This window comes from Leucopleurus acutus (genome assembly GCF_964270905.1).
Source record: "Leucopleurus acutus genome assembly, chromosome: 5".
NCBI lineage: Eukaryota > Metazoa > Chordata > Mammalia > Artiodactyla > Delphinidae > Leucopleurus > Leucopleurus acutus.
The window spans coordinates 80,522,838-80,547,523 of record NC_139147.1 but is presented as its reverse complement, the minus strand read 5'-3'; the positions used below and the strand labels follow the sequence as shown (position 1 = coordinate 80,547,523).

The following is a 24,686-nucleotide window of genomic DNA, read 5'->3' as shown; positions in this document are numbered from 1 at the left end:
GTAAGAGAGGGAGCATGAAAGATGGGAAGTGTTTTGCCCTAGAGAAGTGCATAGATAGGTGGGAGAATCCTAATCGCCTTCAAATGGGATGCCATATGGTGTAGAAAGGGAGGAGAGGAGACTTTCTGATGGGAGGGGTACAGACTGTGATTTGGGGAAGGGAGGCAGAAAGCAGGAAGTGGGACGCTACCCTGTACCTTTGAGGGTCCTCGTCCACCCCACCTTTGTTAATAACTTGACTCCTTCTCCTTCCCCCACTGCTCCCCTTTCTAATGGGAAGTCACCACCCACCATCTGTAGTGGTGGAGGGAGGAGGGCCACTTATATGAAGACAGGGTACTTTAATAAAGATGGGATTTCTTCAATCAGGCTTAGTAGTCATTACTGTGTGCTTGGGATTCACCAGTGTCCCTGATCTGTAATGGGCTGTTGGACACCCCTCCCATCCCCTCTCTCCCCTTTCTGGGGTCCCCATATAAAGCTTGATCTAGCTCCAGCTTCAAGGTCTGGGCCAACCGTGTACATAGTCAGGAGGGATTCAGGCAGCCCTTGGTCAGCCATCCAGGGGACTCAGCATAAGATAGTCTTACTCTTGCCCTTGCTCTGGTTCTAGTAACTGCCTGGTGACTTCCTTTGCTTCACATACACAAGTATTCATTCCTTTATCCAGGAGGCGTATCCTGAGTGCCTTCTCTCTGGCAAGGCCTGATTTGGGTGCTGGGATCCAGTAAGCACTAAGGGGTAGGCCGTGTCTCTCAGAGATCTCTGCTTACTGCAGATATTCTCAGCCTTGGCTGTACTTCAGAAATCCTGGGGAGCCTTTAAAGAAATATCAGTGCCCAGCCACCACCTGAGACCAGCAGAATCAGAATTGCTGGGTGTGGGGCCTGAGCATCTGAAATTAGAATAAGACCCCCAGGTGATCCACCTGAGCTGCCTGGTGTAAGGCCTCCTAACTGAGGAATAGGCTTCCTTCTGCACCCAGGCTTATAATAATGAGCCCAGAGATCTTCCTTGATGACCTGCTGTGGATTCTCTAGGACTTGGGCACAGCTTCCCCACTCACTCCCTGGGGACTTGACCCTCCCTCAAACCTCCGTGCTCCTGCCTGACCACCTGCTGCATGGCTTTATCCTGCTCTGAGAATCTCCAATTTTGAGCTCTGCCACCCTAGCCAGATGCTTATCAAGCTTGGTTGTAATTACTTGTCTATAGCTATACTCCCTGCTAGAGTGTGATCACGGCTCGGAAGCGACTTACTCCAGTCCCCACTGCCAGGTAGTGGTAGAGCAAGGGTCCAACCCTTGACTGGGTTTACTCCGGAACACTTTCCTAAATCATTAGGCCTCTTCCTGCTCTGTAGGAAGATGTCTACCATCTACAAACACCTCCTCCGTCTCCCTTATTGTCCCTCATACTTGCTAGGCTTACTCACAGCTTAGCCCTTGTCTTGGCAAAGACTTCTCTAGGGCAGTTCTTTCTTTGCACACATGGCCACATGCCACATGATGACCTTGTTAGATGTACCCTAGGTTTTATAAATAAACTCCTCAGGGACATTCCAGGATCCCAAGCCTCTCCCACTGGTGCTTCTGTGCATTGGTCTTGATGTTCGAGCCAGGAGGAGACCTACAGGCACTTGAATTGGTGTTCCAGAGGCTGCAATCCTTAGCGTAGGGTCAGCAAGAAGTGCTGCCTTGATCACTTCCTTCAAACTCAGCAGGATGGAGGAACAGCCCAATGGGAGAACGCTTCTTGGGGCTCAGGAGTCCTGCAAACCCAGAAGATCACCAACTAAGGATGATTTGCTGTGAGACAGATTAGAGACGTCTCGATTGAGTGCCCTTATTTTATGGAGAAAAAACTGAAGTACCAGAGAAAGTACGAAAGTTGAGCCGCACTGTACAGCATAGAGTAAGGCAAGATCATGAAATCTGGGGTTAAGAAAGACTTGAGTCCTAGTTCTGCTACTTACTAGCTGTATGGCCTTAGGAAAATTAGTTAAGCTCCTTGAGCCCCAGTTTTCCTCCTTGTTGAAATGGGAATAATCAATCTGCCACGGAGGGCTATTGTAAGGAATAAATAATACACTATCTGCGACATTCCAGATACAAAGCCCATATTCATTGTCTTCTTTCTGATGAGCTTGAATGCTCATCCTCTTCTTTCTTCTCCTTTTCCTTTCAATTGGCAGCCTCCCCTTTGAGACCTGAAGGGCTTTCTCTTTGTGATTTCAGTTCTGTTGGTAAATACTTTAGGAAAAACATGGAAGGCAAGGGTTAACCTCCCAGCCCAAGAGTTAGAACTAGTTTATTTTAATATATGTAGCATCGTTTCTTTTCTTCTCCTCATATATCTTGCAAAGCAATGACTTCATTTTCCCAGCAGCATGGTAGCCACTCTTCATTCTTCAAAGATAGCTATTTAAAAAATCTCCCCAAACAGAAAACATCAGTGATTTCTGGGCTCCATTCCCATTGGCTGAAATATCCCAGAAGGAATTTAGTTCTTTTCCAAGTCCCATTCTGGTTCTCTGCAGGACTCCCAGCTAAGAATTTCCTTTGGGATCACTTTCTGCATTGCGTGGGTACTGCCACGTGCATCAGGGAAGTGAAATCTGCCTGCTGTATGGCTCTTTTGTGACAGGGCCTTGTGAGGGCTGGTGGGTTGGCAGTTGTGGTATAGAAATCTCATTGGCCTGAGGGCTGGAAACCTGGGTTTCAGCCCTGGCTTAGCCAATATCCAGGCATGTAGGTTGATGATCTTGGATGATCTAGTCTTTCCCGTCCCCTGGGTCTCAGTTTCTTCATTTGTAAAGCAAAGAGGTAAGGTGAACTGAAGGCTCCCTGCTAGCTCTGACGTTGCTCAAAAACTGCTGCTTAGACTTTTTTTTTTTCTCATTAAACTTTTTTAATAGGTCTCAAATTCTGTGACATATTTTTGGTCAAGTTGTTTCCATTAAAAAGTACTGATTTTCAAAACTAATACCTTAAAACTGCCACACACAAAACAAATGGTCCACAAAACATCCTCCTTCCTTCTGAAGGTTTTGCCATGCACTGTTATCATTAACCAGTCTTTTGCTATTAAACTTAAATGGCCAATCGAGACAAACTGTCCTGAGACCATTCTTCCACCACTGATTAAGACTGGGGTGGCAGGTATTGGGGATAATATTCATTTAGCCTTCTGAGCTTTCTGGGCAGACTTGGTGACCTTGCCAGCTCCAGCTGTCTTTTGTCCACTGCTTTGATGACACTCATAGAAACCGTCTGTCTCATGTCACGAACAGCAAAATGGCCCAGAGGAGGATAGTCAGAGAAGCTCTCAACACACATGGGTTTCCCAGGAACCATATCAATAATGACAGCATCACCAGATTTCAAGAGTTTGGGGCCAACTTCCAGCTTTTTCCCAGAACGACGATCAATCTTCTCCTTCAGCTCAGCAAACTTGCAGGTAATGAGAGCTGTGTGACAATCCAGCACAGGTGCATAGCCAGCACTGCTTTGGCCTGGATGGTTCAAGATAATCACCTGAGCTGTGAAGCCAGCTGCTTCCATCGGTGGGTCATTTTTGCTGTCACCAGCCACACTGCCAAAGTGAACATCTTTGACAGACACATTCTTGACATTGAAGCCCACATTGTCCCCAGGAAGGGCTTCACTCAAAGCCTCATGGTGCATTTCAACAGACTTCACTTCAGTTATCACATTGACTGGGGCAAAGGTGACCACCATGCCAGGGTTGAGAACACCAGTCTCCACTCGACCCACAGGGACAGTGCCAATACCACCAATTTTGTAGATGTCCTGGAGGGGCAAACGCTAGGGCTTGTCAGTTGGGCGAGTTGGTGGCAGGATGCAATCCAGAGCTTCAAGCAGTGTGGTTCCTCTGCCGTTGCCATCTTTTCAGGTGACTTTCCATCCCTTGAGCCACGGCATGTTAGCACTTGGCTCCAGCACGTTTTCACTGTTCCAGCCAGAAACTGGCACAAATGCTACTGTGTCGGGGTTGTAGCCAATTTTCTTAATGGAGGCGCTGACTTCCTTAACCATTTCCTCGTATCTCTTCTGGCTGTAGGGTGGCTCAGTGGAATCCATTTTGTTAACTCCAACATTTAGTTGTTTCACACCCAGAGTGTAGACCAGAAGGGCATGCTCACAGGTCTGTCCATTCTTGGAAATACCGGCTTCAAATTCACCAACACCAGCGGCAACAATCATGACGGCACAATTAGCCTGGGATGTGCCTGTAATCATGTTTTTGATGAAGCCTCTGTGTCCTGGGGCATCAATGATGGTCACATAGTACTTGCTGGTCTCGAATTTCCATAGGGAGATATCAATGGTGATACCATGCTTGCGTTCATCTTTCAGTTTGTCCAAGACCCAGGCATACTTGAAGGAGCCCTTTCCTATCTCGGCAGCCTCCTTCTCGAACTTTTCAATGGTTCTCTTGTTGATCCCACAACATTGGTAGGTCAGATGGCCAGTAGTGGTAGACTTCCCCAAATCTACGTGTCCAATGACAACGATGTTGGTGTGGGTCTTCTCCTTTCCCATTTTTGCTTAGGTTTAGTGGTGGTTTTCACGACACCTGGGTCCTGGAGGCAAACCCATTGCGAAAAAGCTGCTAAGTCTTATTTTGTCCTTGGGCATTTGGGATAGTGCCCTGACCCTGACCCCTCTAATAGGCCATCTAGTTGTTACACCAAGATTTCAGTCTGCCTAGGTCAGCTTGGGGTTGGACCTTCTTATCTGAATGTCCATAGCATCTTCCTTTCCTTTCCTTTCTGGAGCAAATTGATTTATGCATCTTACTCTGACTCAACCTCTCTCTAAAGGTATTCACATTTTGAAAGGCAGTTACCTTGAGAGGTGTCACCTTATACAAGGACTTGGGTGGTAGTGTTGGAATATCAGTCTGTGTCTTATCCCTTCACTTCTAAGCCCAATAATTTTTCACTCCCATCTTAATAAGCTTACAGTATTATTTTGAGGACATAATAAGATATTCCCTATTTTCAAGATTTATTCACTCAACAAATGTTTATTGAGTACATATTATGTGCCAGGCATTGTTCTAGGCACTAGAGATACAGTGGAGAGCAAAGTGACTAAATCACTGACCTTATGGATAGTAGAAAAACTAGACAGCAAACAATATAAGTAAGCTGTGTGGTATACTAGATAGTGTTAAGTACTAAGGAGAAGAATAAAGTGGGCAAGGGGGACAGGAAGGGCAGGAGATGGAGTTAGTTACAATTTTAGATTAGGTAGCTAGGGAAGGTCTCACTAAGAAGGTGACATTTGAAAAAAGATGAAGGAACTGAGCAAGGCAAAGGGCATGTGCAAAAGCCCTGAGGTAGGAGCAGCCTGGAATGTTGAACCATGAGGAGGCCAACGCGGCTAGAATGCAGTTCAGGCTTACTAAGTCATTACTAAGTGGGGATGGGGGTCAGAGCATATAAGCCATGGGTCGTCAGGACATTGGTTGTTGATTTAAATGAGACAAGAAGCCATTGGAGGGTTTGAGCAGTGGGGTGATGTAATCCAATTTAGTGTCACTGTGTTGAGAATGTCCACAGAGGGACAAGAATGAAAGAGGAAAGATTAGCTAGGAGGCTCCTGCGACAATCCAGCAAAGGGGGGGATAGTGCCTGTTCCTGGGTGGGGACCTGTACCAGGGTGGTAGCAACTGGGATTGAATCTGGCTGTATTTTAAAGTAAGGCTGAGGGGGTTTGTTGATGACTCAGATGTGTGGTGTGCGAGAAAGAGGAATCAAACACGCCCCAGGATTTTTGGCCAGGTCACCTGGAAGAGTGGAGTTACCGCTTTCTGAGATGGGGTTGGCTGTGTAAGGAACAGACATGGGGGCCGTAACAGGAGCTTGGTTGTGGACACGTGAAGTCTGAGATGCTTTTTGGGCATCCTGTTAGACACTGAACACGAGAAATGCCAAGGCAGTTGAATATTCATACCTGTGGTTCAGAGGAGAGGACCAAGCTGGAGATGCAAGTGATGTCATTAGCATTTCGATGATGTTAAATGTCATGAGATTAGATGAGATTACTCAGGGAGTGAGGGTACAGAGTACAGACAGCAGGGCCAGGACTGAGCCCTGGGGCTATCCATGTATAGAGGTTGGAAAGAAGGAGAAACTCGAGGGGGACTGTGGAAACTGAGCACAGAGAGCATGATCCACTGAGCATTCAGCACCATCAGGCAGCAGAGCTGGGGCTGGAGCCCGCGTCTTCAGGGTCAGGTTTCAGAACTCTTTCCATGCACCCAAAGCACCTTCTCTCTCACGGCACCAACTTACTCCTTGAATTGGAATCCTGTCCATGTCCCCTGCGTCCCCTGTTGTTTCATCAGGTCTGGGCAGGACGTGGATTCGTATCTTGTTTGCTTTGTTTTGTTCTGTATGTTTAAAGTATTTCATAATGATGAAATACACTGAAATAAAAAGACTTAATGGGAGGCCTAGACCGCCAATATGGATTTGGGCCTTGGACAGGCAAACTCAGAGCAAAGCGAGCTGTTGTTGGAATTGTTTAAAGGAAGGATTCTGTTGTCTGGGATCCTGTTGGCAAGTCTGGGCCACATGGGAGTGGATTCAATAAGCTGGATAGTCCCAGGAGATGGGCAAGATGGAACAATGTCACAGGATAAACAGCTGAATGGGAGGTGAGAGTCCTCACTTCTAAAATAGGTGAGCATCCTCTAAGACCTTGGGTCTGGACTGCATCTACGCTGTACCCTTTGGGTCCCCGGGGCTTGCTGTGTTTGGTGCTGACCTGTTGGCATGTTACTTTGCAGAGACTTCCCCTGGGACTGGAGGATATTGGAGGGTAAGATATGTTCCCACCCACACTAATCTGTTCATCATCCTGCGCGCTCGCCCTGGGCAACATCCAGGCTCGACACATCTTCCCCTGTCTTAACACTGTCTCGTCCTAATGCCCCACTTCTCAGAGAGGCCTCCCTAGGAGCCTTTGCCTAAATATTAGCAGGGTCCCGGCTCTTTTTCCTGTGATCAGAAGCTCACTGCTGGGAATTGAGCCTGTGTTTTTTGCATACAAAAGACATTTTCCTTATCTTCTTGAAAAAAGGCCAACACATACCAGACGCAGGAGGTGGTCACAAAGGCCCTGTTTGTCTCTTTCCCTCAAGTTCAGAGAATGCCCTGGCTTCCTTTCTGGAGACAGCACCGGTGCCAGAAAGTCCAGGGACCTGAAAACAGTTACTGCCTTCAGGTTTTGGTCCCTGCCCTTTTCCCCCTCTACTCTCCACTAATTCACCCTCAAATGTGAACAGAGGTTTGAATCTCTTCAAAGTGGCTCTTCTAGGCCCAGCCCTAGGTTCTCAGAGCCCCTGGAAGCCGATTCTTACCCTCCCTCTCCTCGGGCCTGCCCTTGTTCAGGACCAGAGGGTGCCTCACTTGTTGTTGGGAAGCCATATGGAGTCTCCCTACCTTTAGGCTCTTCTCCCGCAGTTTACTCTCTGCACTAAAGCCTGATTTGAAAAGTAAAGCTCATCACGTCTCTCCTTGGTCTAAAACCCTCAAATGTCTCCCCATTCCCAAAACCACGCTGAGCATCCCAGGTCAGTACTTCCTGATGCTGTTCTTTTTTCTCCCAATTTCTCTGGCTCTCCAGGGACACCAAGTCTCTCAGTTTCCCCTAAACACCCTATCATACCCCTGCTTCCTCACATGCTATTGCCCATGCCTGGGATGCTTTCCCCTTCTTCAGTTTACCACTGCAAAGTAAAAGAGCACTGTTCTTGCCAGGAAGACACTAATGCAGAAATGGCTTAGCGACGGTGTTGCTGCTGAGTCGCAGAGAACTCCTGGATCTAGGGCTAGAGCAGCAGGGTGTCTGCCTCTCCTCCGCCTCCCACCAGAAGCATGACCTGGGTCAAAAAACCCAAGCTTGGGAAATAAAGGCTCCCAGCATTCTTCAGGGGTCTCACACGAGCAGGACAGCCTGGAAACGTGCATCTCAAACTGGGTGCACGTTAGAATCACCTGGGGGAATTTTAACTCCCACCCCCCAAGCCCCCAGGGCTCAGCCTTACTCCAGACTGATTATATCTGAGTCTCTGGAGGGTGTGAACCAGACATCAGTGTATCTTTAAGGTGGTTAAAAAATTTTAAACCGGGAGTTTCCTGTGTGCTGCCTAGTTCAAGAACCACTGGTATAGAACCAGTGGAGCGAGAGCCTGGGCTCCAGAGTCCATCAGAACTGGTTTCAAATCCCAGTGCCCCTAATCTCCTAGCTGCAAGATCTCAGGTCACATTGTTTTAAATACAAACTTTTAATTTTAGAATACTTTTAGATTTTTAGAAGAGTTGTGAAGATGATAGAGAAAGTTCCCATATACGCTTCACCAGTTTCCCCTGTTATTAACATCCCACGTTAGTATGGTGCATTTGTCACAATTAATAAACCAGTATTGATATATTATTCTTAACCGTTCAGATTTCCTTCGTTTTTACCTAATGTCCTTTCTCTGTCCCAGGATGTCATCTAAAGATGTCTTCTTAGGCTCTGTATTAGTTTCCATGAAGGGCTGCCATAACAAAGCACCTCCAACTGGGTGGCGTAAAACAACAGAAATGTGTTGGCTCACAGTTGGCAGGGCTGTGCCCTCTCTGCAGCCTGTAGGGGATACTCCTTCCTTGTCTGTTCCTAGCTTCTGCTAGAACGCCATTCCTTGGCTTGCCGCTGTGGGATTTCAATCTCAGCCCCCATCGTCACATTGTGTTCTGCCCTCATGTGTCTGTTTCTCTGTGTCTCATCTTCTCTTAAGGACACCAGTCATCACCTACTCCAGTATGACCTTGTTTTAACTAATTACATCTGCAAGGCCCCTATTTCCAAATAAGGTCCTGTTGGGAGGTACTGAGGGTTAGGACCTCAGCATATCTTTTGGGGGATACAGTTCAACCTATTACAGGCTCCTCTCGGCTGAGACAGTTTCTCAGACTTTCTTTGTTTTTGACGATCTCCAAAGTTCTGAGGAGTGTTGGTCAAGTATTGTGTAAAATATCCCACAATTGGGAGTTTTCTGATACGTTTCTCAGGATTAGAGTGGGCTTATGAGATCTGGGGAGGTGGAACACAGAGGTACAGCAACATTTTCATCACAGCATATCAAGGTCACAAACTATCAGTGTGACTCACCTCTGTTGGTATTAACTGTGCTCATGTGGCTGAGGCAATGTTTTGTCAGGTTTCTCCTCTATAAAGTGGCTCTCCCCTCACCCCATTTCCATACTGTACTCTTTAGAAAGAGGTCACTATATGCAGCCCACACTTAAGGGATGGGGAGTAATGTTCTACCTCCTTTACGGCAAAGTATTTACATAAATTATTTTTTAGTCTCCTCTATTTTTTTATTCAATTATTTATTCATATAAGTATATATTTACGGGTATTTATTTTATACTTTGAGTTATAATCGAATAATATTTTGCTGCTCAAATTATACCAGCTTTTACCACTGGAGCTCTTCCTGTCGGTTCCTGTGTCACACACGCCCATCATTGTGTGACTTACTTAATTTCTGGTACCAGATACTTTTGTATCATCTTGTATATTTCCTGCCCTGGTCCTAGAATCAGCCATGTCTTCAAGGAGCCCTTATTTCTTTTATTGCAGAACAGTATTAGAAACAAAAATCTGGACAATACGTGTGCTCATTGCTACTGGGGTGTTGTTGTGTCTAGGTAGAGCCACATTTTTAACCTCACCGTGCTTCAGTTTGCTCAGTTGTAAAATGGGGATAATAATAGTACTTTGGTCATAGGTTATTTTGAGGACTAAATTAGAGAATTGTGTAAGAGCTTAGTGTGGTCTCAATCATACGGTAAATACTCAAAAGTATTTTAGTGATTATCTCCCATAGACCTTTTTATTTTGAGCTAATTTAGTTTCCAAAGTTCTTTCCTATATGCTAATTCATCTGATTCAACAACCCTCAGACAGAGGTAAGGCAAAGATTTTTCTGCCAGTTTATAGATGGAGAACTTAAGTGGATAAAGAAGTCAACATATGCTTGCATGAGAACCTAAGTCTCTTGATTTCATGCCCCACACTAGACCCAGATTGGCCACCGTCTCTGCTGCATGAGGGGTATGGATTTTCCTTCCATGATTGTTGCCTACCTTTACTTGAAGGACTTCTTAGTGTTGCTGGTTCTTTGATTCCTGCCACCTGGGAATAAGGTTAACTCGTGGCAGAAGGAAAGTACATACTCCAATTCAGAGCAGGCCGCGCATAGACCTGGCGTCATATTTTCTGAACCAAACAATTGAACACATGATCCGAAAAAAAATGGTTTTTCTATTCTAGGTGCGGGCGACAATCCAGAAGTACAATTTGGATATTGAAAGACTGGCATCCTGGGATATTTTGATAACTTACAGGAACAATAGAACAAGGTATTTAATCAGAACTGACCTGAAAAGCCTAAGAAGTGCTTTTGTATCGATAATTTGATCTTCCCATCAATCTCCCTCTCTCTCTTCATGGTTCAGGGATCCTAATTGGATACAGAGAAATGTTGATAAACGAAAACACAACTCACCAGAACTATCAGTACATGAAAAACATACAAGCCAAACAGGATGCTTTGACTCAAAACAGATGTTTATTGGAAGGAATGTGTAGTTACAGCTACACATGTAGAGCAACAGCTTCTGTTGCTAATGAAATCGGGCATGATCATTATTGCTGATAACAACATTCATGGCACGGAATCATAGCTTTAGATATGCTAAGTATATTCCGGGAGGTGGATTTTGGTTGTATAGAAGAGACCTTTCTAAGAGCACGTTTTGAGGTTGAAATTGGCTATGTTTGGAGGTAGTGAGTTTCCCATCTTTAGATATATTCAAGAACGAGGTCATAGAGTTAGACAATATGGTCCTAACAGACACTCCAACCCTCTGCTTCTATGACTCTGTGAGACAGTTGGTTTTCTTGGACCTTAGCATCAGTGCGGGGGCTGGTACATCTGGTAAATGTTTGTAGATCAAGGGTAAGCCCAAGTCCAGCAGCACATCTAGATATCCCTTAGAATCAGGATGAAATTGCAATTGGGGGAATAAACAGGATAAACTGGGTCCAGCCAGAATTTGTACACAAATTCCGAGGCTGCTTCAAGTCTCAGAGTTGTCTGATTTTAAGGAGAAAGTTTCTTTTAGATGTTGGCTCTGGTCCTGGAGTCAGAGCACTGGTCTGCTGGACATGTCCTTTTTTTTTTTTTTTTTTTTTGCAGTATGCGGGCCTCTCACTGTTGTGGCCTCTCCCGTTGCGGAGCACAGGCTCCGGATGTGCAGCCTCAGCGGCCATGGCTCACGGGCTCAGCTGCTCCGCGGCATGTGGGATCTTCCCGGATCGGGGCACGAATCCGTGTCCCCTGCATCAGCAGGCGGAGGACATGTCCCTTTTGTGAGGGAAGAGAGTGTAATCTGAGGAAAGCCTGAGTGGACATGGACTCTTGTTGTCCTTCTACCTGGAAGGCCTCCCTCTGTCTTACCTGTGGAAATGCCCACCCTCTTCAAGGCTCAGCTCCAACACCATCTCCTCTGGGATGTCTTCCTGACGCCCCCTCCTCCAACGTCTCCATACTAGAATGGCCTTTCTTTCACCTCTGTGCTATTCTGACACATAGCACTTGGTGGGGTTCATTCTGTTCATGATAGACACTTGTGTATGTGTCAGCTCTTCCTGTAGGAGCTCCTGGAAGGTATGAATCATGTTCCCCTCATCTTGGTGGTCCGCATAGCAGTCAGCATAACCTGGCACGTGGGGGCACCCAGGCAGCGCTGTGAAATTGGAAGGCATGGTGTTTGGAATGCCTTAGGGTAGTTCCAAAACTTTGCATTGCAATTCTTCTCTGGTGTCTGAAGTAGAGCTCCAGTTTGCTTGACAAATGTCTGGTGAGATTGAGTATGATTGCCATCTTCCATTTACAGAATAAACAGCAGGGCACAGAGAGGTAGAATGACTTGCTCAGAGAATCAAAAGCAGGCTGTGAGCTTAGGGCTTAGTGTCCATAAGTTCTCATTCCTCAGTATCATCTTCTTTCAGCAAGAGACCGTGAACTACTCCAGCAGCTGCAGTGCAGGTTGAGAAACGAAATCTCCCATGAAGACCAAATTTGATAGAACAGAAGCCAGGGACTTGGGGCTTCTGATCCCTTGAAGGGCTTAAATCTCAGAGCTCTGGAGGGAAGGAGGTCCCTGGAAGCTTCCTGAGAGAGGAGGTGGCTCTTGGAGAGGAGAGGCATCCTGCTTGGGAAGCACTTATGACCCTGCAGGGCTGGGGTGTTCAGGGTGAAGAACAGGGGTGAGGAATCAGGGGAATGGTGGCTTGGGGTCAGCTGTGGACACAGAGAGGGAGACTGCAGGGGCCTGAGTCTAGCCTCCCAGGGCCTACCTTGTGCAACTCAGGTTCCCAGGAAGAAAAGGAGGCCGGTGCCTAGAACAGAGGCTCTGCTTAGGAATAAGGAAAGGCCCCTTGGCTAGCACTTCGCCAGGGCTATGTCCTTGGGAACTAGGGTGTGGTGCACAGGGGTGGGTGTTGCAGTAGCAGCAGTGTTTGGTCTGCAACAAAGCTCTATTGAACCTAAGGCAATTTTTGCCTTTCGGTTATTTTGGCTTTAACTCATCTCTTCAGGGAGAAATGGCTTCATTGGATCCTAGATTGTCAGAGCTGGGAGGGTCCTTTGGGATGAGGGGAAGGGAGTTGCATAGAGTCACAGGGAGCTGCGGGCAGAGTTGGTTCTAGAACCTGGTGTCTGACTTCCTAATTCACCATTCCCAGTCTCCCCACCCTGTGAGAGTGCCTGCTTCTCTCAGGCACTCTCACAGTTTGGTATCCAGCTCATGGTCATAAGTGCATCACTATGGGACATGCCATAGACTAAGAACATTGTCTCTTTTACCTTTTTATGGGGGGGGTGGGGATTGGGAATGGGAAATGCGTGGTAGCAAAGAAGCATGGAGCATTCGGGGGCAGGTGAAGGAGATGGTCAAGGTTGAGGGGAGCGGTGCACACTGGTCAGCCCTAAGGCCCAGCCAGGATTCTTAAGAGAATGTAATGTGCCTGGTAGACACACCAGCCTTCTGCTAAGTCATATTTATTGAGCACTTAGTTTATGCCTGCACTGTGCTACACTGTGCTACGTGCTATATGTATATTAACTAAATTTGATCCTCATCAGACTTTTATGAGGTAGGTAAGGTATGCCATTTCCATAATATGGACAAAGAAACTGAGGCTTAAAGACGTGAAGTCACCTGCCCAGTGTTACAAAGCTAGTAGGTGATACAACCTGGATTCTGACCACCCTGCTACTCTGCTTCTTTAAAGAGAGTGAGAAGGGGGCTGAGATGCTCCCTTTATTGGCTAGTAATAGATGGGCCGAATGAGGTGCGTGTAGGGCAAGGGGCATCTTGCATCAGATAACCATCCTCTGCTGCTGACTGACCATGGACAGGTGAGGAAGAAGGTGAGGAACCGAATTCAATTCCTCATCCCGGTGACCCTCTGTATCCAGTCCTTGTTGTGGAAGGTGTAGGAATACACTCCGTAACGGTCCTTCTTTCCACAGTCCACACCCCAGGACACCGTGCCCACTAGGTACCATTGGCCTCTCTCTATATCCAAGGTCACCATGGGCCCTCCAGAGTCACCCGCACAGGCATCCTTCCCACCTAGAGGAAGAAGTGAGGCAGGTTAAAGCGTCTCCTTCCCTAGCCCCAAATCCAGAGAAGCCTCCTTCTCTCCACAACTGCCTTGTAGTTCAGAGAATCGGGCACCAGGGGGCGCAGTAGACCATTGGACCCAGACCTGAATTCTGAGCTGTTGTAGGTCAGACCTCCTCAGACCTCAGTGATTTTAGAAAGTGCAAGTTAGGACTCTCTCATTTCACAAGGGAAAAGCTGGGCTGGGAGAAGGGAATTATGGAAGTTCCTTACTTAGCCCCCCTTCTCTCCGATGCAGCTTCTTCAGTGGAATCCTTCCTCTCATGACCGTCCTCCCTCTCCCCCGCCTCGCTCCTGCCTGTCCGCCGCTGCTCAACCTGCCAGCTGCAAGGTCTCCAGTCCTTCCACTGCCAGGCTCAGCTCCCCTCCCTGGCTGGTGGTGCCCTGTTGTACGCCGGCCTCCTGACTTACCTTCCTTCTCCCCAGCACAGATCATGTCTCTGGTCACTTTCTTCTTCAGTGGGGTATAGGCCTCCTGGCAGATGCGGTGGTCAACAACTGGGATTTCGATCTGGAACACAAGGCCACTGTTGGTCCCCACCCCTGGCTGAGGAGCCCTGCTGCTCTGACACCCCTAGAGCTGACTCATCCCCATCCCCTTCCTGGATGAGCCTGGGTCTGCCTTAGACCTGGCCTCAGAAACTACCTATGGTACAAGTGAAGGAACACTGAATGCAGAATCAGGAGATCCATGTTCTGGTACAGTCTTAGTCATGAACTTGCTGTGTGACCTTGCGCAGGTCATTTGCCCTTTCTGGGCCTCAGTTTTCTCATCTGTAAAATGGAGATAGTAATACTTGCCTAGCACATGCATGATCTCAAATATGGCAGTGTATGCAAAACCGATGGGCAGTCTTCTCTTCCTCACTCTTACCATTACTGGTTGTGGGACCTGAGGCACGTAGCCTTCACCACTGTGTTCTCAGATCTCTGAGACTCTGTTTCCTTATCTGAATAATGGGAGTCACAATATTTGACATACTAATCGCATAGAGTTGTTGTGCGAAGAGGAGATGAATGAGCAGATATTCTGTAAACTACAAGCACTGCATAAATAGTAGGTGGTGTAGGGTTAGTGAGGCTCGCCTAGCAGCAAGCATTCACTTACGTTCTCCCCCACCACAGCGTGAGCTTCCAGACACTCGGTCTGTATGTTGTCCATTTCTATCTCACATAGCTTGGAACATGGTCAGTACTCAGGAAATGTTATTGTGAATTGAGGTGATACACTGATACATAAAGTAAGGTATTGTGATTGTTACTGCCCTTGATTCAGCTCAGGGGTAAACGTTGGAATGGATGTCCAGAATAAAAAGAGGAAACCTATGAGTTTCCTTCAGCCAAACCAAGAACTGAATGGGTCACACTCCCCCCAAAAGCACAACTCCTGTTGGCCCTTGCTGGGAGGGGCCCAGAGGCATTCAGGTCTCTTTGGGGCCATGGCCTTCCCAGAGAAGTGGCAAGAGGAAGTCAGGCAGGGTGGTCGTGAGCACGTGTCCTCAGCAAACTGTTGAGTGCCTGACTGACCTCTATCCATCGCTCATGCATCATTTAAGTGTCACTTCCTCTGGGAAGCCCTTCTGTACCCCTGAGACAAGGTCAGAGCCCCTGCTGTACATTCTGGAGCATCTTGTACCTCTTCCTCATTCCATTGATCACATTGATAACTACTTTCTGTCTATCCCACTTGACTGTAAGCCCAAGGAGGCCAGGGGCCAGATCTGTGCTCTTACCTCCCAGCATACCTAGCAGTTAATACAATGTCTGGTACACAGGAAGCACCGAATAAACACTCTAGAGTTAACGACCGAAGGGCTAAATTGTTGTTGCCAATCCAGAATTTTAAAGTACGCTAGAATAATGCATGTTGAAGGGTTTAGAGACTAGCTGTGGCAGTCGTAGGAGCTGGTAATGTCCGAGCCAGGCAGCTCCTGGAGGACATCTAGTGTTGCCCCTGACCTTGCAGCTTGAGATACTACACTGCGGTCTAGAGAGGCAGGATGACTCGTTTAAGATCTCGCAGCAGGTTACTAGGAGCCATGGCTCCTTACTCCTGGTCCAGTGTTCTTTTCTGATATGACAAGAACGTAAACTTCTACATGCAACAGTCAAGTTCATTGCTGCAAGGACTGCAGCTCTCAAGGCCCACTCCTTGCCCCATTCTTGGTTACTCTGTTATGTGAACCTTCATGATGTGTATAGATGGATCACCTTTGGGGGAGTCCAAGACGGCTGTTTTCTGGAAGAATTTCCATAAATTGAGACTTTAATAAGCTACAGAAACATTAAGCAATGTTTAGAGACTAGAGCCCTATGACATGTAGAGCAAACAGATCAAACTAGTTGGGATTCAGTCTCATTTAACTTTGAAGGTGAGTTTGGGCCCCTGGTACCTCTCTCACCCACCCCCTGCCGAAGCCTCTAGCCCCCTAAGGGGCACTATGGTGCAGAAAGGTCCAATGTAGGGCAGAGGTGTCACCCTCTGAAGGGTATAAATTGAACTTCACCTCCATCAGGGTCTCCGGGAACCTTTGCAAGAACTGCTTCCCCCAGCCACTGACGATGACCATGGTCCCTGGAGGAGAGAAGACACAGTGAGAGAAGAGAGGCTGTCTGTGGGGTTTTCAGAGGGTGACATCTTGCAGCCCCATCATCCTCTGCCTGTGGAGGAAGGGCTGAGTTTGCCCCCTCAGAGAATGGCAGCATGGTGGGGGAGAAGACTGCTGGGTTGAAGGTTACCCACGACAGAGGTTTAGGCATTTGTTTCTATGAGACGTTAGCTGGTTTATTTGTTTAGTTGCCTGTTCTCTCCCACTCCCAACTAGCTTGGAACCTAGACTCCATGAGAGCAGTAATTTCATATATCTTATTCAGCGCTGTATCTCCACGCCTACAGCAGTGCTGACACATAGTAGATGCTCAATCAATAACTGAATAAATACAAAGTCCAGCTTAGCCCACAATACGCTATGTTCCCTCCCCTTCTGAGTCTCAGTTTCTCCATCCATAAAATGAAGAGGCTGGACTTGGTATTCTCTAAAACCCCTCCCAGCTCTGATATTCTAGAAGCCTATGAAGTTGGCAGATCTCAAGGCAGTGTGGAAATGGGTTGAGCACTGATAGAACACTTATCTCTTCCTTTGTAAAAGAGCCTGGATACTGAAAACAACATTGGGCTTTAAGTTGGAAGATCTGAATTCTATCCCCAGATCTACTTCTTACGAGCTGAATCTTGGCTAAGTCACTGTACCTTGCTGAGCCTGTTTTCTCATCTGGAAAACGGGACTACAATACCACCTCATAAGGCTTTTATAAGTAGTACATAAATTAATTAATGTAAATCAAGTGGCACATGGTAGACGCATGGCATCTGATGAATCAGAGCCATACCTGTGCCTTTCCTGTTGGCTTACTTCTCCCGAATACTTCTCAGATCCCATTCAGCCATTTTAAAAAATACCGTCTTTGAACTAAACGAGGTTATCTGTGACATGGCTCCACTGAATTTAGAACAGGATGGAACAAAAGCCAACTGCCCTGGGATGGACTCTCACTCTATGTTGGATATGTTTGATTATTATTTCACTTAAACATCACAACCACCCACGGGATATTATCCCCAGTGTAGAGGGAAGGGGCTTGAGGTTTGGCAACTTCCTCAAGGTCACCCAACTAGGAAATGGCAGCATGGGGATTTGAGCCTGTGCTGGTGATTAAGCTATTGCCTCTCAGCTCCAAACGTACCCTTCTATACTCTACCTTGTGATGCTGCAAATGAGACTCTGAAATGGCAGATCTGCTTTGTCAGGGGTGTTCCTGAAAATAGAGGGAACCTCCAGGAAGGCTTGCCATTCCTGTTGGCATCACCCTAGCAATGGTTCCTCACCCCAGCAGTGGCGGTTGGTCCCAGCTGTTCTCCCTAGCACCATCAGCACAGGGCCTCTTCTGCAGCGTCTGAGTTCCTGCTTCACAGACCCCTGTCAAGCTTCTAGGTTCTATGTCTCCAACTTCTTCTCTTTGTTCCTCCAGCCCCAGGAGTGGTGGTTTCTTCCTGCAAGTGCTATCTCTATTATCTCAGCATCCCCCTTTACCTCTCCAGTCCTCCAATACCCTGTATTAAATTCTCTCTGATATAATAACTGGTCTGGTTTCTGTTTTCCTATCTGGACCCTGACTCATATAGTGCTTGCAGTACTGATCAAGCCTGGCTGTTTACCTTGGAACCAGCTTTGACTCAGCTGTTTTAGGGGAGGCAGCTGAGGAATCACACAGACATGGTCAGCTGGCTCAGTTGGCACCAGAGCCCAACCAATGCTGGAGAAGAAGGCTCTGTGGAGGTACCAGGTGCTCTGCAGATGTGGAATCACAGGTGGGGGTGGTACCTTCCTGCGGTGGCCCCTGGGGCAGACAGATGGGCATCACGAAGTCATTCAGCACCGGGCTCTTCGACAGCTCCACCAGAGCCACGTCATTCTCAAACGTGTTGGGGTTATACAGGGGATGGAGGAAGATTTGTTTGACGTTGAGACTCTGTTCATTCTCATCTGACCGGTACCTCCAATGCTTGCCTGGGAAAGAAGAAGGCATGTGAGGTATGAGGGCAATGCAAGCTTAGAGGATAAGGTTGCACCTTGTTCCCTGTCAGCCCCTGTCCCATTCAGCCCATGTTTCCAGCCTTAACCCTTATACTGCCCTTCATCTACCTTTTTCAAGGCATCCCATCCTACCTGCCCTTCTCCACATATTCTCATGGCTCTGACCTCTGTCTTTCTTCATGACCTGATCCCATTGCCTTATAATACTCATTCCAGTGCCCATTGCCATATGTTCAAGCCTTTCTTGCCTGGGTCATGTGTTGCCTCCTTCCATGAAACCTCTCAGAGTCTTGAGTTAGATTCTTCAATTAGGAATCTCTTCCCTACGAACTCCCATGTCCTTTATCTGTTCCTCTCCTATAGAACTTACTGCTTCCTACTTTATATTCGAGGTCTCTGTGCTCACATTCTATTCCTTTATTAGACTCTAAGTCCCTGTGGGCAGGAACTTGTGTAGTTATATGCTGGCATAGTGTCAGGACATAAATATGCACTGAACTAAACTGAATCAGCCGGTGGTCTTGATTTTACAAAGGAGAGGGGAAGCTTGGATGGTTTGTGTATGATCCACTTGAAGCCACGGATTCACAGAAGCCTGAAGCACTTTTGGAAATTATCCAGATGAGGCTCTTTATTGTAAAAACTGAGGCTTCACCTTCAGTGACCTGCTCATGGTCCCACCACCTGAGAATCACAGCCTTGGGCTTAGATGCAGGTCCCTGCCCTCCAGTCGTGACTCGTCCTTCATCCCAGGCACCTTCCCTGATGATATAGTGAGTGAGTGGACACACCCCATCCCCAGAACCGCAGCTGGCTGCAGGAATCACCTTGCTCCGCACTCACCCACGATGATTTTGAAGGCAGAGGGGCTGAGCAGGTCCAAGCCATGTAGGGTTGCGTCCTCTGAGTCCAGCGATTGGTGAAGGCAGTGAGCCGCGGTCACAATCCATCTGGAGTCTGAGAACAGAATTGTGCACACACACTGTCCTCACGGCCCCATCCTGCTGCCCACAGCCTCAAGCGGAGGGCTTTCAGACCCCTCCTCTCCATGGCACCCCTCTCCCTTGCGTTTCACAGCCTCAAGGCAGAAACGCATATGATCCTGATCTGAAAACGGGGAGTTGAATCTGAGATTTCATCTGCCTTCTCCAACCTAGGCCCAAACTGAATGTTTTAAAGCTGATTTCGGGTCTCCCTTAAACCCATGGGGTTGGCGAGCTCCGGACAGCCCAAGGTGTGCACAAGAAACTTCGTGCTCACTGGCTGCCCCTCCGGCCTTGCTGCTCACGCCGTGGTCCCTGGACCAGTAGCCTCAGCCTCCCCTGGGAGCTTCCTGGAAATGCAGACTCTGAGGCCCCACCATACATCTACTGAATCAGAATCTGCATTCAGTAGTAAAATCTGAGGGTTTTAATAAGATCTCCAAGTAATTTGTACGCATATTAAAGTTTGGAAAGCACTGTTGTACGTGGTTCTTCTCAACTTTGGGTGCACATTTAGAATCACCTGGGGAATTAAAAACAAACAAGCAAACAAATCCCCCAAAATAGTACCTGGGCCTGAAGCCAGAGCATCTATGTCATGGGAGTGAGGCACAGGTACAAATACACTTTAGAAGTGCCCCCAGATGATTCTACTGCCATCAGGGCTGAGAACCGCGGCTCTGATCCAAACCTCTCATTTTATAGACATGGATTCTGAGGCCTGGAGGAGAGCGAGGATGTCTAGGGCAACTCTGCAGGTTGGTGGCAGGGCCAGGGCCAGACCCTGGGTGTCCTGATGGTCAGCTGAGCACATCTCTTGCATCTTGGCTGTCTTTTTCCCTTGATGGACAGGTCCCTGCCCTTTGCTCAGTATGGGGTCAGGCTTCGGTTCATCCTTAAGGTGGAACAGATGACAAACCCATAAATAGCTGAGGCCAGAGACATGCTGGGTTGAGCCAAGCAGAAAGAAAGGCAACAGGGCTTTGGGATGGGGTATCGGGGCCAAGTACAGAGTCCAGGGCAGAGTCCCTTTCTGGAGCAGGTCCCGGGCTCCACTTGGCCCTCTCAGGAGCAGCTATGTTCCCTGGCTACTGGCTTCTGGATAGAGCTCCGCACAGGCCACCCTCTTCTCCCTGGTGGCATTTTTGATCCCTGTCCACAGCCAGGGGCTGTTGACTAATTTTCCAGGTAGGTAAAGTGGGATGAGGTACCCAGATTAGGGAGCCTGCCTTGGAGCGGGGCTCTGGGCCATTTAGATGAACCTGGGGTATGCAGTGGTGAGTCCAAAGACATGGCTTTGCCTCGCAGCTCTGCAAATACTGAGTCCCTGAGCCAGAACTGAGGCTTTAGGGTGGGCACTGAGCGGGAGCTTTCTGTCTGTCCCTCAGCTCCTTCCCTGCTTCCTCTGCCCTCTCCTGTCTTTCCCTCTCTCTACAAAACTAGACAACAGAGGAGGAGGGAGATTCTAGAGGAGGAGAGAGATTCTAGATGAGGAGAGCTGTCGGGAGGGCTGAGTAAGTCAGATCTTGTAGCTTGGCTGAGGGTAGAGAAGTGGGAATAAACACGCAGTGGACACAAGTGAGTGCTGAACGTCATTGAACTTAAACACTCAAGGCTTCAGAAAACTAATCTAACTCTTAAAACCGTGGGCAGTAATCCATCTATTTACTTACATTCTAAAAAAACCAGAAATGTCTTTGCTCCCTTCTGCTCTCCCTGCCGGCTCCTCCCCTCTCTTTGCTTCTCTTCTGATGCGTCCTTTTCTGGGTCCTCCCTGCTTTTCTATGCCTTTCACAATTCCCTCTCTCTCTCTCTCTCTCTGTCTCATCTCATGCCCCACCAGTTTCTCTTCCTCCGGTTGTATTTGTTTCATTTTCCCCTTAATTTCTCTTCACTTCCCTCTCTAGTTCTCTCCTATGCCCTCCGTCTCTTTCTCTCTCTTTGTCCTTGTCCTTCTAAGCCCTCTCTGTCTCTCTGCCCCTTCTCATTCTTGGTCCTCTCCCCTGCCTGCTCCCCACTGGGCTCCCCTTTAACCTGTGCTCACTCTCTGTGCCCCTTTGGGAGGCTCCATAGGGGAGACCACTCATCTTTGTGTTTGTAGGAATATAAGGATCAAACCCTCTGCTGGGTTACCATTTCACACACCTCGGGGATGTCCAGACTGCAGTCTCACCAGAGCCTGCACCTCCCCTCGGGGATCCCAGTCGGGGAGCTGTCCTCACCTGAGTGTACCCTGGAGGAGGAGGGTGGGTCAGCGCGAGGCGAGACCGGCAGCCCCAGAGCTGCCCAGGCAGAAGTGGACCCATCCATGCCTTCTTCCTCTGTGATAGGGTTAGAGGGACTCTAGATTGCTATTAATTTTTATTATGATGTCAGAGCTGGGATGGACCTTAGGTCATTTGGACTAAACTGGCAGGAAGAGCCATCAGTCATTTCTTCCCTGCCTTTGCTCCCACTGCCAATCACATTCAGTCCATTACAAAATTCTCACAATCTTATTTCTCAATGGCTTTGAATCGGCCTGGTTTCTATTCCTCAGCCCCTGTCCTTTTTCTGAGGCTAATGACTTCCCTCCCCACTATTGCACTATAGCTGCCTCACTGGACTCTTGGCTTCCAGATTCACCCTTCTTTCAATCCATGCTGTCTCAGGAGAGAACTTTCCAGAACATGCTTATAAACCTGGAGCAGCATTCAAGAAAAGATCTAAATTCCCAAGCATAGCATTCAAGGCTTTGTAAATCTCCCTTCTCTGACTCCTCTAGTGTGGGTTTCCTGGTTCCCCCTGGTCCCATGGCGCTGGCACACCCTCACTTTGAGCCGCATGTAAGTGCCTTGTGTTGTAATCCATGTTTACGGGTCTGACTCCCTCACCCTTCTCAGTGCCAGAGAATGACCAGGGCTCGGGCAGTGTTGTTGGCTGAAGGAGCCAGCTAGAACAGAACACGTGTCTCCTGGCTCCAGCTAAGGTTTCTTTCTGCCACTTTGTACTTCTGGGTCCCGCTACTACTGTGGAAGATTCTCAGTGAAGAAATCTTGTCAGTCTCAGGAAGAGGGTCAGGTCCCTTTCCTTCTACCCTAACCTCTAATCCTGGGTCCCCCAGCCCTTCCACCTTCAACTTACCTAAAAGGGAGCCCCCGCAGAAAGGCTGCCCATTCGGGTGTGACAGCATGGCAATCCATGGGGTGGTGCCCTTCTGGGCTGGGCGTCCACTGAAGATCCTGGCCATCAGATTCCGGGAGAACTTGGGGATCCCACACACTGCAGCCAAGGGAGGGAGGACAGATCACACTCTGGGCTCCATCTTGCCCTTTGCCAGAGCTACTAGCACATCACCCTCTGTTAGGAACATCTGTTATTTTTGATATCCCAGCATCCATTGCTCCTTTCAGTAACAGCACCCCAATTTTCCTCTGGGGCCCACTCTTCCCCCATTTCTTGTCCATATAGCCTGAGTTGCAGTGATCTTACCTCTGGTTCTAGGGGTAGGAATGTGACCCAGACCTGACTAATGAAAGCCTCTTATACTCTGGTCACAGCGATTGCTCAGAGATGGGAATGTAACCCTGGCCAGGCCAATGAAAGCCTGCCTTGGGAATTTTGCTAGGAGGTCCTTCTCTGCTGGGTTGCTAAGCTGCTGGCTAAAAGCCCAGATTTGCCAGAGATCACTTCATGGAATGTTTGTCGAAAAACTTGCTACTAATGGAAAAACCAAACCAAACCAAACCAAAAAACATCCTCCTCTCCATCTGCTCCCTCTGTAAACTTTCTTCTCTTCAGAACAAATTCTGGGCTTCCAAACTTTTGGGGACCTGGCTTTGAGGATTCGCACCCCTCTCCTCTGTCTTGCATCTCTCCTTTGTCTATGCCTCCAAAACATGATCAAGACCTCTCATCCTAAAAATCAAATTTCCATTTTCCCTGATTCTCACTCATTCCACAGTCTCTCCCTCCCCTCTCTTCCATAGTCAAGCTTCTGGAAAGAGGAGATGACACCCAGTATCTGCATCCTTCCCTGTCCTTTGGAGGTGGATGCCACGCTCCACACAAACTTGGACATAAAGTGGCCATTTGAATATTTAATAGATCTGTAATCATGGATGGACACAGAACGACTCTGGGCCCACAGCTGGAACTTCAAAGATGATATTTACATGTATAGGAGAACACTATTTCTGAAATTTTATCTCACGTACTCTTCAGCTTTAGGAAATCTCCTAGCCTTGTGGCTGCTGGAGGTTTTTAGGTTTCAAGGAAGCAAAACCTGGAGAACTGAGCATATAAACCAAGAGAAGGGAGGATGTAAGGGCAGTGTGCTATCTCAGGAAAGAGATAAAAACCTAGGAGAAGGCTGAAGAGAGAAAGAGGAGGAGGGAGGGTGTGGGAGGGAGCGGGAAAGAGAGAGAGAGAAGAGGGAAAGAAGAAGGAGGAGAAAGAGGTGGTGGAGGAGGAAGAGGAGGAGGATAAAGGACGAGGAGGATAAAGTAAGAGGGAGGAAGGGTTAAGGACTTCAACATGAGCGCGGGCCTGCTCCCTGGATCCTCTCTCAGAGTTGACAGTAGAGACCGGGTCCCAGCACCCGGGAAAGTCCAGCCTGGAAGCGTCCTCTGGACTGTCCTGGGTCATTTGCACTGTTGATCACTTTATCTTTCTTGACACTTTCCCTCCTTGGCTTCTGAAGCTCCTCTCTTCCTGTGTTTCTGATTCCTCTTCCTTGTCTCTTTCTTGGGGTTTCTCTTCTTCTCTCCATGCCGTCAATGCTCGTGTTTCCCTTTTTGAGTCCTCAGCCCCCTTTTCTTTTCTCTTCCAATAGATAATGCCATCTCCTCCCATGCCATCATACTATTTAGACCCTGATGAATTTCAGATCAGTGTCTCTAATCTGCCCTTTCCTCTGAACTGATCCTGAAGTCTCCAGCTGGACTGCACATAAACTCCTCAAGCACAGAAAACCCAAGTCCTGGTCTCCACCCTTCACCACCCATCTGTCTCCCCTTTGTTATTCCAGATGTCTGTCAATGTCTGCACGGACTGCATCCTCGTTGCCTCCCTCTTCTTCAACACCCGTATTTAATCAGCCACTAAACTGGTAAAAAAAAAGTCACCAGAAGAAGCAGAGAGTAATGTCACAATGTGCTCTCCATGCAACCTCGTGACACCTGTGTCTCAATATCTCACAACATAAAGTCCAAATATCTAGAGGAAAGTAAAACTCTGAAATGTAATAGAATACAAGACATGATAATCTTCGAAATCAGCTACATATAAAGTATAAGGCATAATGTAAGATTCTTTTAGCTCTCAATAGTGTAAAAAGCATGACAG

General features: G+C 47.8%; 1 protein-coding gene and 1 pseudogene across 4 annotated transcripts in view; both read right to left on the bottom strand.

Moving 5' to 3' along the window:
- Nucleotides 1-3,145: 3,145 nt before the first annotated feature.
- LOC309961929 (elongation factor 1-alpha 1-like) lies at nucleotides 3,146-4,565 on the bottom strand (annotated as a pseudogene). Its single transcript has one exon. The product of its transcript is annotated as an elongation factor 1-alpha 1-like (transcript).
- A 2,624-nt stretch (nucleotides 4,566-7,189) lies between these two features.
- Nucleotides 7,190-24,686, bottom strand: part of MASP1 (MBL associated serine protease 1) — a 66,990-nt gene continuing 49,493 nt past the window's right edge. The window contains exons 11-17 of one of the 3 annotated variants that reach the window (XM_082839996.1): nucleotides 22,485-22,622; nucleotides 19,222-19,335; nucleotides 18,166-18,351; nucleotides 16,291-16,358; nucleotides 14,195-14,294; nucleotides 10,470-10,551; nucleotides 7,190-7,236 (exon numbers count right to left, since the gene is read on the bottom strand). In XM_082839996.1, the coding sequence (XP_082696122.1) occupies nucleotides 10,517-10,551; nucleotides 14,195-14,294; nucleotides 16,291-16,358; nucleotides 18,166-18,351; nucleotides 19,222-19,335; nucleotides 22,485-22,622 (641 nt within the window). In that variant the 3' untranslated portion in view covers nucleotides 7,190-7,236; nucleotides 10,470-10,516. Of the gene's footprint in view, nucleotides 7,237-10,469; nucleotides 10,552-12,592; nucleotides 13,733-14,194; nucleotides 14,295-16,290; nucleotides 16,359-18,165; nucleotides 18,352-19,221; nucleotides 19,336-22,484; nucleotides 22,623-24,686 lie in introns of those variants that run through there. The other 2 variants (XM_082839995.1, XM_082839998.1) reach the window with 2 other exon arrangements.